The 15,756-nt window shown below is 34.6% G+C and overlaps 2 protein-coding genes across 3 annotated transcripts; one reads left to right on the top strand and one right to left on the bottom strand.

Annotated features, from left to right (window-relative positions):
* Positions 1–10,450: 10,450 nt before the first annotated feature.
* Positions 10,451–12,207, top strand: LOC141661913 (uncharacterized). The gene is made up of 2 exons (XM_074468939.1): positions 10,451–10,586; positions 11,928–12,207. The coding sequence occupies exon 2, from the start codon at positions 11,936–11,938 to the stop codon at positions 12,107–12,109; it is 174 nt and encodes a 57-aa protein (XP_074325040.1). The 5' UTR covers positions 10,451–10,586; positions 11,928–11,935; the 3' UTR covers positions 12,110–12,207.
* A 1,254-nt stretch (positions 12,208–13,461) lies between these two features.
* Positions 13,462–15,416, bottom strand: LOC141661912 (uncharacterized). 2 transcript variants are annotated; one of them, XM_074468937.1, is made up of 8 exons: positions 15,333–15,416; positions 15,165–15,220; positions 14,907–14,980; positions 14,699–14,780; positions 14,402–14,517; positions 14,198–14,329; positions 14,002–14,076; positions 13,462–13,858 (listed from the first exon to the last, which is right to left on the bottom strand). In XM_074468937.1, exons 5-8 carry the CDS (start codon positions 14,402–14,404, stop codon positions 13,583–13,585), a joined length of 486 nt encoding a protein of 161 aa, XP_074325038.1. In that variant the 5' UTR covers positions 14,405–14,517; positions 14,699–14,780; positions 14,907–14,980; positions 15,165–15,220; positions 15,333–15,416; the 3' UTR covers positions 13,462–13,582. The 2 variants fall into 2 exon arrangements, with proteins under 2 accessions (XP_074325038.1, XP_074325039.1); XM_074468938.1 differs by lacking the exon at positions 15,333–15,416 and having other exon boundaries at positions 15,165–15,326.
* Positions 15,417–15,756: the final 340 nt, after the last annotated feature.

Below are 15,756 nucleotides of genomic sequence, written 5' to 3'. Positions count from 1 at the left end.
AACAAACTCAACCTTTGAAGACTGCAGCAAGTGGTTTTGAAACAAGAGTTGTTACAGGAAAGGAAGCAAGAGATAAATCTGGATTGGGTAGTGCTGATGAAAGAAGAGTACAGAACACAACCAATGATCCAACTTCTTTAAGTGAACCAGGTGTTGGAGCAAATCCTGAAAGAATGAATCAGCTTGAATCTGTACAGATGGTTTACCAAACATTCTTGAAAGAACACATCTTGTTATACTTTATGACAGATGGAAGGGTTTACCATATTAGGCAGAATGATATACCACTGAAGTATTATGAAGAACTAGAACATGTTTTATTCTTACTTCAAGTGAAGAACAGATTAACAGATGGTGCTGCAAATTATTTGAAGACTCAAATTCAGAGACAGACGAAGTTTTATTCTGTAAAGTCTGGCAACACATACTGTCCCAAGTACAGAGATCACAAGGGTGATATTGTCGAGATGAAGCCTAACTCTGCTAAGATTATAACTACCTTTCTGGGTTATAAGGCTGTGGAATTCAATCTTGAATCTGACAAGGCATATTTGATCAGACTAGTTCAGGACATAAGAAAAGCTAGAATAAATGATCTCAGGGCTGCTATCTTTTAAATTGGTGAAGGTATAGTTGAATTGAAGAATGCTAAAAGGAGGATGATTGATGAACTTAAATATGCTGAGAGATGTTTGTTAAAGAACTATCTCAGAACAACTCCTTACATCAAAGAGATCAGTAATTGAAGTCAAGTCAAGATCTACAACTGCTCAAATTCTGATGTGTATACAGACTGAAGCTATTATCAGAAGTTAAAGTTGGTTAAGCTTTAAGGACTGTAAGTTGTAGTTATCTAGTCAAATTCTCATGTATTTGTACTTAATGTTTTTGACATCATCAAATATCTGTTAAACTTGTATATTATACTAATTTAAAAGTTGGGGGAGATTGTTATATATATTTGATAATGTCATGTCTAATATGATTTGTGTTTAGTTTTCAGATCTTACTTAAACATGACAAATCAGTACTTAACTGGAAATCAACATTTATACTGAAGTCATAACTTAAGTTGTCAGAAATTAAGTTATCAGGAGATATTTATCAGAAGATAATATCAGGACTTAAGGAGACTTTCAGATAAGGAAGGCGGCTGATTGAAAGGAAAGAAGATCAAGACAAACTCAAGAAGAAATATGCATGAAGAAGGAATTCTATGAAGAATAGAATACTTGGAAGAAAAGATAACTAATTGATATATTTTAGGAAGCAGAATTATATTCCATATCAATTAGAAATTATCTTGTAACTGTGTAGTATATAAACACAGACATAGGGTTTACACTATATGTGTTATCATTATCGAGAATAATATTCATTGTAACCCTAGCAGCTCTCGTGATAATTTGTTCATCACTGAGAGAGAACAGTTTGTTATTCCCAGTGGACTAACAATGAGATTTACAAAAGGGGGGTTGAATGTAAATCTCAAAACTTTTTCAAGTTTTGAGCAGTTTGTAAGACTAAGTGTTTGAGTGATCAAATGTGTGTGAATTGCTTGGAGCTGATGCAGACAGATATATATTCAAACACAAATGTAATGAACACAAAGAACTTAAAAACTTTTCTGGTGGATTTGTTGTTCCACCAGAGATGTGTTATTTCAGAAAATCTGTGATTCAAAATTAAATCACAGCTGCTTCCTAGTTCAAACTAGATGATTTTCTCTCTTGATATTTCTAAACAGCTCAGGGAAAAAATCCTCCTAATTACTAGCTACTACTTGGTTTATATATCACCAAGTTTTCAAGTTAAGACAAAGATAAAGTACAATAAGACAATAGTTCTCCACTTGTTTCTGTTCCATTTTTATCCAGTGTAATATGGAATTATCTGTTGACTTTCCATTTTGAACCAGACTAAGAACGGCTGCTTTTTCTGCTGTTCCTGAAATAGGCTACCACATCTCTGTCAATCCATGTGCCTCTGTCAGCTTTGTTAACTGTCACTATCAACTGCTATGAGACTGAGCATCCGTTGAAGCTTTCATCCGTTGATGGCTTTATCCATTGATGGTCTAGCAGTTGAAGCTTTATCCGTTGAAGCATTTGAGACATCCGTTGAAGCTTAGTTTCTTATCCGTTGAAGGTCTTCAATATCAGTTGATACTTCTTCACTTATACAAAATTACAAGGCATGAAATATTTACAATTAGCCCTCCTACTTGTACATCCATTAGTAGTCAACATGACTGATTATCTCCTAACAACATCTAAGAATTACAGCTTGTAACCAGAGAGTGAGATGTGCTACTATACCAAACTTATTGCTAAGTAAGGCTACTCCTTCAACGGATAGCCAAGATGGTCTTATCCGTTGAGGCTACAAATACTAGATTTCTACTTAAGTGTTTTGCTGAACTTATCATCAATCTAATACACATATTCCTAACCATCTGAAAATTCTTTTAATAGCCACTAAGTGAGATTCTTTAGGGTCAGCTTGAAATCTAGCACAGAGACATGTAGAAAACATAATATCAGGTCTACTGGCAGTTAAATATAAAAGTGAGCCAACCATGCCTCTATAACTTGTAATATCCACAGACTTTTCAGCCTTGTTTAATTCAAGCTTGGTGGCAGTGGCCATGGGAGTTTTTGCAGGTGAACAATCCATTAAGTCAAACTTCTTTAAAAGATCATAAATATATTTAGTTTGACTAATGAAAATTCCACCACTAACTTGTTTAACTTGTAAACCAAGAAAGTAAGTTAGCTCTCCCATCATGCTTATTTCATATTTACTTTGCATTAATTTAGCAAACTTTTTACAAAGTTTATCATCTGTAGATCCAAATATAATATCATCTACATAAATTTGTACAAGTATCTTAGAGCCATTAACATTTCTAAAGAAGAGAGTTTTGTCAACAGTACCTCTTGTGAAGTGATTATCTAGAAGGAACTTTGATAAGGTCTCATACCAGGCTCTAGGTGCTTGCTTTAGTCCATAGAGTGCTTTCAACAAATAATACACATTGTCTGGAAAATTTGGATCTTCAAAACCAGGAGGTTGGGTTACATAAACTTCTTCCTCCAATTCCCCATTTAGAAATGCACTCTTGACATCCATCTGATAGACTTTGAAATTGGCATTAGCTGCATAGGCTAGAAAGATTCTGATGGCTTCAAGTCTTGCAACTGGAGCAAATGTTTCATCAAAATCTATTCCCTCTTGTTGAGAATAGCCTTTGGCAACCAATCTGGCTTTATTCCTTATGACAATGCCATTTTCATCTATCTTGTTTCTGAATACCCATTTTGTGTCAATAGAACTCTTGTTCTTTGGCTTGGGTACCGGCTTCCACACTTTGTTCCTCTCAAATTGGTTTAGCTCCTCGAGCATAGCTAAAACCCAATCTAGATCCAAAAGAGCTTCTTCCACTCGCTTAGGTTCCTCCTGTGATAGAAAACTACTATACAGACATTCATCTTGAGTAGCCCTTCTAGTTTGTACTTTAGATGTAGCATCACCAATGATCAGTTCAAAAGGGTGATTCTTGGTCCATTTCCTTTGAGGTGGTAGATTAGCCCTTAATGAGGTTGCCTCAGTATTGTCATGATGTGAGATAGAATGTTGATTTGTTGAAACTCCCCCTGAGTTGCTGATCCTTTGAAAGGAAATGGGAGTTCTATCAACTGATGAGGTGAAGTGATTATCCGTTGACAGACTGTGATCAACGGATGCTTCGTTATGAACTTCAACGGATGATGCACTTTGTCTTTCAACGGATGCTGCATTGCTTCTTTCAACGGAAGCTGAATTTTGACTTTCAACGGATGCAACATTCTGTGCATTATCCAAAGGCAGATTCTTGTTTCTTCTTGAGATGTCTTCTTCATCATTCTATTCTTCACTATCATCACAATATATCTCAATATTGTCAAATTTGAGTCCTTCATGATGTCCCTCATCTGTTAGTCCATCAATCTTTTTATCATCAAACACAACATGTACAGATTCCATGACAATGTTGGTTCTTAGATTGTAGACCCTATATGATTTTCCAGCAGAATAACCAACAAATATTCCTTCATCAGCCTTTGCATCAAACTTTCCTTTGTGATCAGATTGATTCCTTAAGATGTAACATTTGCAACCAAAGACATGTAGAAAGTTTAAAGTTGGTTTTCTTCTCTTGAATAATTGATAGGGAGTCATGCATTTTGCTTGATTGATTAGAGAAATATTCTGAGTGTAATATGCACAGTTAACAGCCTCAGCCCAAAAATAAGTTGGGAGCTTTGACTCCTCAAGCATTGTCCTTGCAGCTTCAATTAGTGATCTGTTCTTCCTTTCCACCACACCATTTTGTTGTGGAGTTCTTGGAGCTGAGAACTCATGCATGATCCCATTTACTCCACAGAACATCTTCATGGTTGAATTCTTGAACTCAGTTCCATTGTCACTCCTAATATTCCTTACTTTGAAATCAGGATGATTGTTGACTTGCTTGATATGATTGATGATGATTTCACTAGCTTCATCCTTTGATCCAAGAAAATAAACCCATGAAAACTTTGAGAAATCATCTACAATCACTAGGCAGTATCTTTTCCTTGAAATTGACAATACATTGACTGGTCCAAAGAGATCCATGTGTAGAAGTTGCAGTGGTTCATCAATTACAGATTCAAGCTTCTTACTGAATGATACTTTCTTTTGCTTTCCTTTCTGACAAGCATCACACAGTCCATCCCTTGTGAATTCCACTAGAGGCATTCCTCTAACTAAGTCCTTTTTGACCAGATCATTCATTATTTTGAAATTCAAATGGGACAGCTTCTTATGCCATAGCCAACTTTCAACTGTACTTGCTTTGCTGAGAAGACAAGTAATGGATTCTGCATCTGTAGAGTTGAAATCAGCTAAGTACACATTTCCTTTTCTAACTCCAGTTAGAACCACTTTATTGTCCTTTTTACTTGTGACAACACATGCTTCAGAATTGAAGGAAACAGTATTCCCTCTGTCACATAGTTGACTGATGCTCAATAAATTGTGTTTGAGACCATCAACCAATGCAACTTCATCAATGATGACATTTTCTTTTGAAATCAAGCCATATCCCATAGTGAATCCTTTGCTGTCATCTCCAAAGGTTATGCTAGGGCCAACTCTCTCCTTAAATTATGTGAGCAGGGTGAAATCTCCTGTCATGTGTCTTGAACAACCACTGTCCAAGTACCATAGATTCCTTCTTTGTCCCTGCACACAACAAAATCAATCAAGTTGATTTTGGTACCCAAGTTTCCTTGGGTCCAGCCTTGTTAGTCTTTTTCCTAGACTTCATTCCTCCTGCATCTTTTGACTTAGGTAACTTTGGGTCAACCTTGGTCTCAGATGTGGTTGGTTGAAGTGTAGGGTTAGTCACGGAATCATTTAACACATTTGATTGAATTTGATAAGGCATAGGTTGTGCAAACATGTTATTCCACATAGGCATATTGTATGGCATTTGAGGCATACTAAATGCAGTAAAGTAAGGATTGTTAATGTATGACATGTTTGCAAAATGTGCATGGGGATTCTGGTGAGACATAACAGGCATAACATGCAGAGGTGACATAGACATGTTAGGCATGGAGGGTTTTGAAGGCATGGGAGCATTTTTAACAGATTTGCAATTATCAGATAGGTGATTAACACTTTTACAATGTACACAGCTTTTTCTAGGAGCATACCTATCAGGTGTGTAATTGTTATGTTTATTAATCCCTACCTTCCCATTTCTTTTAGATTTTCTTTTAGTTTCCTTCTTATCCTCAACCAACTTAAGCCTATCTTTCAACTGATCTAAAGTCATGTGTCCTATATTCACCTTACTGACATCTCTGGATGTACTTGCTCCTTCTCTGACAAAGTTCTTGAGAGTTGAATCATTCTTTTTATTTTTAAAAGAACTTGCCTGTTTTAATTGATGAGCCTTCAACGGATGCTCCTTTTCTTCCTTCAACGGATAGCTTTCATCATCCGTTGATTCCACATCCGTTGACAATCCATCAATTAATTCTAACTTCTTTTTGTTTTTCTTCCAGGCATCCTCACAGAATGATTCAATTCCCTGAACCTTGGCAATTTGAACACCAACATCCCTAGATGTTTTCCAGGCCTTGATTACCTCTTGCTCACTTTCTAACTGTTTAGAAAGAATTTCTACTTTCTTAACAGCTTCTTCTAGTTCACTCTCGACAGTCAAGCATTTAAGTTCAATCTTTTCAAGCTCAATTACCTGACTCTCTAACACAGCATTCCTATCACTTAAAAACATATTATTTTCTTTGATACTAGTATTTTCTTTAGCTAGTGATTTAAGAGAAACACGCAAATGATATAATTCATTGGACATATCATTTATGGCTTCATTGCATTCATGTTTAGTAAGCTGAGAGAGATCAATAGTAATTACCTGGTTACTTGATGAACTAGTTTCAATTTCATCAGAATTAGCCATCAGGGCTAGGTTGACATATTCCATATCATCATCTTCATTTACCCCATCTGCTGCCCAATCATCTTGAGTGAGAAAAGCTCTTTCCTTTTGTTTGAGCAAATCAAAATACTTCCTTTTGTAATCAACTTGCTCAAATTTCTTTTTCTCAGAATTTGGCTTCCTACACTCACTTACAAAGTGTCCACTAATGCCACAGTTGTAACATTTGAACTTTGATTTGTCCACCATGTTTTTGTTTGGCTTAGTGAACTTTGTGTTTTTCCTGAACTTCATCTTTGCAAACCTCCTGGACAGAAAGGCCAGATGTTCATCAATATCATCAGATTCATCCTGACTGGAATTGTCTTCATCCTCAGCAACTTGCTCTTTACCCTTGCTTGATTCTGATTTACATGTGCCAATTTTGAGACTTGGCATTGTCTTTCCCTCATTTCTGGCTTCAACTTTTTCACTGTCAGCTACAAGTGCAACTGATCCTCCTTTTCTCTTTCCCTTTTCCAACAACTCATCTTGCTCCATCTCAAGTTCATAAGTCTTCAAAATTCCATATAATCTTTCAAGTGTGAAGTCCTTATAATCTTGAGAATTTCTTAGAGAAACAGTCATAGGCTTCCATTCCTTTGGTAGAGACCTTAGAAATTTTAGATTGGAGTCCTTGACTTGGTACATTCTCCCATACAACTTTAATCCATTCAATAGTTTCTGAAATCTGTTGAATGTATCATTCAATGATTCTCCTTCTTCAAAGTGGAAATATTCATATTATTGAATGAGAAGCTGCATTTTGTTTTCTCTAACTTGCTCCGTGCCTTCACAGATAAGCTGCACAATATCCCAAATTTCCTTAGCAGTTTGGCTATTGATGACATTGTCAAACATATCTTGATCCAGGCCATTAAACAAAATGTTCATGGCTTTCTTATCCTTGTGGACCTCTTCAATATCTTCAACAGTCCATTCTGCCTCTGGCTTGGGAATAGACTGTCCAACAGCAATTGTAGCAGTAGCAGCTGTGGCCACCTTGTGTGGGATGTGAGGACCATTCTCAATGCAGTTGATGTAGCTTTCATCTTGAGAGAGAAGATGTAAATACATCTTCACCTTCCAGTGATGATAGTTATCTCTTTCCAGGATTGGAATCTTTATACCAATGTCCTTCTTACTCATGATGTTAGCAGAATAGATCTTTAAACTCTCTGTATGTTAAGAGCTTGCTCTGATACCAATTGTTATTCCCAGTGGACTAACAATGAGATTTACAGAAGGGGGGTTGAATGTAAATCTCAAAACTTTTTCAAGTTTTGAGCAGTTTGTAAGACTAAGTGTTTGAGTGATCAAATGTGTGTGAATTGCTTGGAGCTGATGCATACAGATATATATTCAAACACAAATGTAATGAACACAAAGAACTTAAAAACTTTTCTGGTGGATTTGTTGTTCCACCAGAGATGTGTTATTTCATAAAATCTGTGATTCAAAATTAAATCACAGCTGTTTCCTAGTTCAAACTAGATGATTTCCTCTCTTGATATTTCTAAACAGCTCAGGGAAAAAATCCTCCTAATTACTAGCTACTACTTGGTTTATATATCACCAAGTTTTCAAGTTAAGACAAAGATAAAGTACAATAAGACAATAGTTCTCCACTTGTTTCTGTTCCATTTTTATCCAGTGTAATATGGAATTATCTGTTGACTTTCCATTTTGAACCAGACTAAGAACGGCTGCTTTTTCTGCTGTTCCTGAAATAGGCTACCACATCTCTGTCAATCCATGTGCCTCTGTCAGCTTTGTTAACTGTCACTATCAACTGCTATGAGACTGAGCATCCGTTGAAGCTTTCATCCGTTGATGGCTTTATCCGTTGATGGTCTAGCAGTTGAAGCTTTATCCGTTGAAGCGTTTGAGACATCCGTTGAAGCTTAGTTTCTTATCCGTTGAAGGTCTTCAATATCAGTTGATACTTCTTCACTTATACAAAATTACAAGGCATGAAATATTTACAATTAGCCCTCCTACTTGTACATCCATTAGTAGTCAACATGACTGATTATCTCCTAACAACATCTAAGAATTACAGCTTGAAACCAGAGAGTGAGATGTGCTACTATACCAAACTTATTGCTAAGTAAGGCTACTCCTTCAACGGATAGCCAAGATGGTCTTATCCGTTGAGGCTACAAACACTAGATTTCTACTTAAATGTTTTGCTGAACTTATCATCAAACTAATACACATATTCCTAACACAGTTCCATATTGTAACAGAGTTTAATAAAGTTTGTTTTCTGTTACTTGTGTTCTTTAATTCGATTTGATTGTGCTAAACACTGTATTCAACCCCCTTCTACAGTGTGTGTGACCTAACAGAAAAAACTCTCATATGCAAACATGAACAATACGCTAATCATAATCCTGTATAATTTCGAAACATTAGAGGTAATAGAGTACACATGAAATGCGGAATGCTACTTTAGGATGGGGTACACAAACACGTATATATATATATATATAAGATATGACAATGAAGCTTATATCCATTCCAATAAATTTGTGTAAATTTATCATTTGAGTACTTAAATCATCCAAAAAAGCTAAGAGTACAAGAGAATGGTAAAAAGAATAACATCAACTGAACATAATGGAGAATTAATTGTGCCAATTGAGGTCTAAATTTACTCGTATTCATTTAGTGACTCGTAAAAAAATTTTAATAAGTTTAAGCCTAAATATGGAAAAGAAAGAGAAGATAGAATGAACCATCTCTACATAGGTCGTTAAAGGTGGCTACGACGCAAAAAGTAAATGTATGAGGTTGAGCAGAGGTATGAGTACATACTTTTGCATATATTAACATAAATTAAATAGGCTATTGTGGTTAGAGCTTTATGACCAACAAACCTACAACGTGTATATTGGGGTCAAAGTATACCAAAAAATGAGAGTATTGGCTATTTTATCTTATTTTATAAATGAGTGGCAATACATTTAAGTGATTATAGAGTTTATAATTACAAAATATAATTGTTTGTCATATATTTCAATGATTTTCGTCACACCTTTTCTATGATAATTTATGACACGATTTGATGACATATACCGTATGTCACATTAATACTGATATTTAGATCCACTAAATATTAAAATATCAATTGAAAAAAGATATATATTAAGCATGATTGTGGGTGGGTGTGTATCTATACATAGTTTAGCTTATAATATTCATAAAAAACATTTGATCATACTGATTTATATTGATATTTGGATGCGTCCGTACATGGCACAATGTGAACAAATGGTATAGATTAAAATGAATAATTACGGTAAAATTTCTGTATCAAATGCAACCATGAGGCTCTTAATATGTCCAGAGTTGTGTATTTGTTAATATTGAATAAGGGATGGAGAGATTTATTAAAGTCAAAAATAAAAATTGAAGAAGACTTAAATTCAAATAATAGTTATAAATTAAAAGTATATGTGAATAAATTACTATAGTATGTAGTAGTTCAAATTATCGCATAAATTTCTGTAACAATAATCCATATAAATCACCCAGTAAACAATAAGTAATACATTACAAACGTTAATTCAGAGAACATATTCTGCATTGATGTCATCATACCCCAAAAACTACTCATTATATAAACAAACAAATGTAACATCTATTATCCACCCGAAAACCATATGGATAAACCGTCAACAAGTACAATTAAAATAACATATTCGTGTAATTTCGAGTATACTTGTGCATTGCACGAGTTATATAGCTAGTTTATTATATAATAAGAAAGCAAATAAATAACGAACTACAATAAAAAACGATAAAATTACTCATTGCTCCAAAAAAAACATCCCAATAAAATATCTAAAAGTAATTTTTATAAAGCTTTTAGCATGTATTCCAGGGCCCAATAAATGGACCAACTAATACCAAATGGTTTATTGGGTTTGGGTCATTTAAATGTCAGTGACCCAATCATTTTTATTGACCCGACTTGATAGCGAGCGAGGGTTTTTGAGTGTTCAAAGAACTGAAGAAAAAGGACATCTCTAATTTTGGCTAAAACAAGGTATGTAATGTTGTGATCACTGATGGCGATTTTTACTAGTAACTTCAGTTCATTTCAGATACCTAGTGATTTGTTAATTTTTGTTAAATTATAATGCCCGCTAAGTGTTTGATAAATTTCCTGAAAGAGATAATTGAGTTCTATTGGTACTAACAACTATGTTGATCTTGGTGTGCATTTGTTATTATTCTTGTCGAAACTTGATAATTTAAGCTATTAGTCTCGAATGCATTGTACCTCATTGTCGGTTAAAATAGGGTTTTTATCATTGTTGGGAAAGTTAGAAGTGTTCGATATGAATTTTGAGTGGTGCAGCCTTATAGCTTGTTTTGAATAGTAAAGCGTGCTTGTTGTAAAGCGTGCTTGTTGAAATGTAAGTTACTATCGTAGTGTCAATTTAGTTTATTATTGCTTTGTTGCAGCTTCATGTTGTAAGCCTAAGATACGTACTTGTGATTCTTTGTTTTGTTATGTAAATGTAATGATGTTTTGATTTGTAAATGTTTTAATATTAGAAAAGTTCCTATGTGGCAACGGAATATGTTGCTCTTTGCTCTATAGTGTCGCACTAACCGGAAAGGTCGATGCCCTAGATAGTTTGTTACTCTACATGAAAAGAATTTCACTTGCCTAAACAGCTACTAAAACTTACTTGACAATGCACATTAATAATAATTCTAACCTTAATCGTTACATTTCCGTTGAAGTGTGAGAAGAATCAAGAGATAGTATTAGAGAGAAACTTATATTACCGTGCTTCCTCAAGATTCAAGGACATGAGTTAGAAAATTGTTACGTAAAGAGGGGATATATCTATTAGGATCAACTCTAACCTCTTGTAGTGGTAGAGCCATGTCGTGACCAGGGCAGGGACATCACTGATACACCCCTTAATTTCTGGTCAAGTTTTAATTTTTTTATTTTGTTTTTGTCGCTGAGCGTGAGTATAACTGAAGTTGAGCAGCTCAAAGCTGAGGTGGGTGAGCTTACTTTAACCATATCAGGGGCTAAATTGTTTGGACAAACATAACCAGAATAATTTGTTAGTTTTCTTGTGCCTATCACTTGTTCTTTAATTTAATTTTGATTATTATGAAAGTATGAGCATCATTTGCAATTATTACGAACACATAAACATATTCCATAAATAATCTCATTTATGTAAACGCGTTGAAGTTTTACTCATTGGATTGATTTTCTTGCCTAGCCTGCAAGTCTAATATCTGTTTAAGTGTGTATATATAAAGTGTCACAATTTCTATATAATCTGGCAGTATATGATCTGAATGAACATCCATGCCTTTTCTCGGAGGGTGTCTCATTTTTCTATATGTTTGTCAGATTAAGCGATGGGTAACAAAAAGAAGGCTGCTTCTCAGCTAATCAGGCTTGTTTCATCTGCTGGAACTGGTTTTTTTTACGTGAAGAAGAAGAATCCAAAAAATCCTGTGAAGCTTGAGTTCCGGAAGTATGATCCACGTGTAAATCGCCATGTCCTCTTCACTGAGGCCAAGATGAAATGACCAACAGTGCTTCTATCATGCTATGGAACCATACTTATTTGCTTTGACTGTTGAATGCTATGTATTTCATGTTGCTTTTATAAAAGAACGTTGCATCATTGGGGCTAAAAATATATATTTTTCGTTTCTTTTTTAGTAAAATTATGGCCGAAGGAAGGATTACGGGCCAATCACAAGTATAATTTAATCTTAATATCAATGAACTGTGTCCGTGCCTTGATTTTGGTGTGTTTCAGGTTTGGGCTGGCCAGGATGGTTTTTACAAATTTAGCATCCTTGTTTTTTTCTTGAGTGTTTTTTGTTGGATTTGTATGCTACAAATGACAACAGTGACAGAATGAAGATCTATCCATAAAAATAATGACACCTGGTATACTCTTATAATAGTATAATACTAACAATTAAGAAACTAATTCTAAGAAATTTTCGGGGTGAGTGAGGATCAAACCAAGACCAGGATGACAGAGGATAAATTCATAACCATTTGAGTTATCCAACTGGCCTCCTTTGTATCACATTAGTTGTATTCAAAGGGATTATGGTCTTTTAAAAAGAATCTCTTGTAGTTTGTAAACATGACACGGTAATCTTTTTACGATTAATGTAATAAATAATTTTATGATTTGTCCTCTTTTTTTCCTATATTAACTAAGAGATGGCTCAACTTCTGTGAGAAAGATTCAGCCAATAATAAATTGGACTTGGAATTAATTGTTATAGAGATATTCAATAATATCTAGAAAAGTTGAAAATCCATAACATAATCTATAAACATATCCATTAGAATCCATACATTAAATGTATATGCGCATTAATATGAAATTGCAGTCTTGTATATATGTTACATGAACACACACAGACACACTATCCTCAATGTTCATTTGACGAATTCCTAATGTCCTCCAGAACAAAAGAATCTCACTTCTACTCCTTGTTCGTCCTGGCATTGTGTGTTTCTATATATTTAACTGATACAAGATGTGTTTCAGCTGATATTTTTTCTCGTGTAGGTGTGCGGATCACCAACACACTATCCAATAATACGTTAGATGCTCATTGCAAATCGAAAGATAATGATCTTGGTCCTCACGAGCTAACCAAATTTCAATTCGTAGAATGGCATTTCTTTCCGAATTTATTTGGAAGAACTTTATTTTGGTGTAATTTTGACGACGGATTTCGAAGCAAAAGTATTGATGTTTATAATGAGAAAAAATATGGGGTTTGTCCCATGTATCATCCTGCATATTCTATGATATGTTACTGGGAAGTAAGAGATGATGGCTTTTATTTTAATCATTACAATACTCCTAATCCTCCGATACCATGGAATAAAATGGCCGATTGGTCTTAAAGGATCTTTATTAAATTTTTGTTACAATCATAAACTGATTTCGACTAGGTTCCCTAAGATTTCAGGACCAGCCCTGAGGCTGAGAGTATGTTTTGTCATAACTGAAACATAACAAAAAATTAGATATATCTCATGACAGTTGGCAACACAGAGAGGCCAGAGTACATAAAAAAGATGCATAACGAAATTTCAGAATATAAGACCTCCAGGTACCACATTCCAGAACGCTCAAACACTCTGCATCCGTCACTGATGGGGTGATCGTAGAATGGAAATAACACGGTTACAAACAAAATATACAGCCCGAAACCTATTATTGTTATTATGATCGACGGAAACAAACAATTCCATCCCGGTGAGCATTTTGATTGATATATTGATGCACCTTGCCTATCCTGCAAAAATAATAGCAACACAGGCACGAATTTGAAGTCAAAAGCATGTAGCATATCTAAAATCAGACAGCAACATAGCAGAAACATCGATGATATCGTATATATTGGAAGGAGACATTCGGACAGAGTACTGTAAGACTGACCAGAAGTACTACAGGATTCACATCCACTTGAATAGTTGGGCAGGCCTCTTTCTCACCAGAGGAAGCAGATTCTGCCTGGAACAGGTATTTTGGTTAATTAAATAACAGCTATAATAAATTTCATTGCTCATAACAAAGACATTTATATTTGTCGAAATGACATACATTGCAGATACCTAAGTTGAAAAAAACTGACCTTCAAATTCTTCAGCAATTCCTTTAAAAGCCCTATCTCAGTGGCTAAATTTAGTGTTTGAGAATGAGCTCGGTTAAGTGGTACAACCCATAGCAAGTTTTCTTCTATGTAGCTTATACCGTCTTCCCCAAACTAGAAGAATTTTTTTTAAAAGTTAGAAAAAATATTACATGAGTTTGATCATGTCTTAAACAAAGGTTTTACCATGGCAGGAGTAACATCTTCTTGATTTGTCCAGATGGGTACAATTTTGCTTTGAATCAAAAGCTTATATTTGCACTTGATATCCACTTGATATGTACTTTGAGTTTGAATTGTAACTGGACGTAAAATGAATGTAATCAACTCAAACGCAAGAACATTAGAGTACATTCCCTATATAAAACTAGAGGACATGTGTTTAATTGAAGTCCAAAATGATAAAGTTTAGATATGCAAGATAAAAAAGCAAAAGTAGAAGAGATTGTTAAGAAATTGAATGAACAGGATGTTAATATGTACCGGTGAAATCGCTTGTTGAATTGGGTTCGATGAGGCCTATGTTAGGATGCACACAGTAGATTTCTGATGAAGTAGTGCTAACCTGCAACATGCAAATATCAGTAGCTCATTACATTTTTTGATGTTTGGCATTTCTCTCATAATCGACTCCGATCAGAGACATTGACAAACATGTTATGAATTTGATAAGTATTAGCAATGAATAAACCTTGAAAGCTACGTGATTATGATGAGAGACATTGGCAAGCTTAACGGAACACGTGCTTTATTTCTCCAGCTCAACTAAGAAGTATAAAAAACTGGAGTTAATGTACAAATTGTTCATGAAATTAATTAATATATGTCAAAAGCAAAAGCAAGCAAATGTTTTTATCAGCAAGCATTTGAGCTTATATTGCCAAGTTATTCACAAAGAATACAATTACATAGTAACAATTAAAGATGCAGGAATGAATAATATACTCACATGAGAGGTTGAGTTCGAGTTGTTGAATCTTGAGTAATTGTACTCTACTGCGGTTTCTGATTTCGCATGATACAAAAACAACTAGATTACATTTCTATACACAGAAACGAAGTTGCTACCAATGAATGAGTAAACCTGAATTCGATGTGTAATTAGTTAAGAACTTACTTATCTTTTGAAGTAAGCATGAATATGGCCATACTGAATTTCAAATTTGGGAGATAATTATCACCAAAAGTAGATGGCTAGGCGAGGATGTTGATAAGTTTTAAGGTAGAAAATAGTGCAACTGTACACCTACTATATAGTATATCTTTCTAACAAATCTTATACATTTTGAATTTTTGATCCCATATTGAAGTGATTTAATCCTATTTTCACTACCTATTACGTTGGGGATGATTTTCGGCTTCCGGCTATTTCGCCAACTTACACGATGCTGATATGTGCAGACCTGATATATAAATGCACACATTTTATTGGTGTTTGTGTTTATGTTCATTGTATGCATAATGTCATATTTTAAGTTAATATTTGACCACCATGACCAAACCAAGATATTATATTCAATGTATTATTGGTTGATACTAAT

The sequence above is a fragment of the Apium graveolens genome, chromosome 5 (genome assembly GCF_009905375.1).
Source record: "Apium graveolens cultivar Ventura chromosome 5, ASM990537v1, whole genome shotgun sequence".
In the NCBI taxonomy this organism is placed as follows: domain Eukaryota; kingdom Viridiplantae; phylum Streptophyta; class Magnoliopsida; order Apiales; family Apiaceae; genus Apium; species Apium graveolens.
Note: the sequence above shows the minus strand (reverse complement) of the source record. Positions and strands in the feature narration are given on the sequence as shown.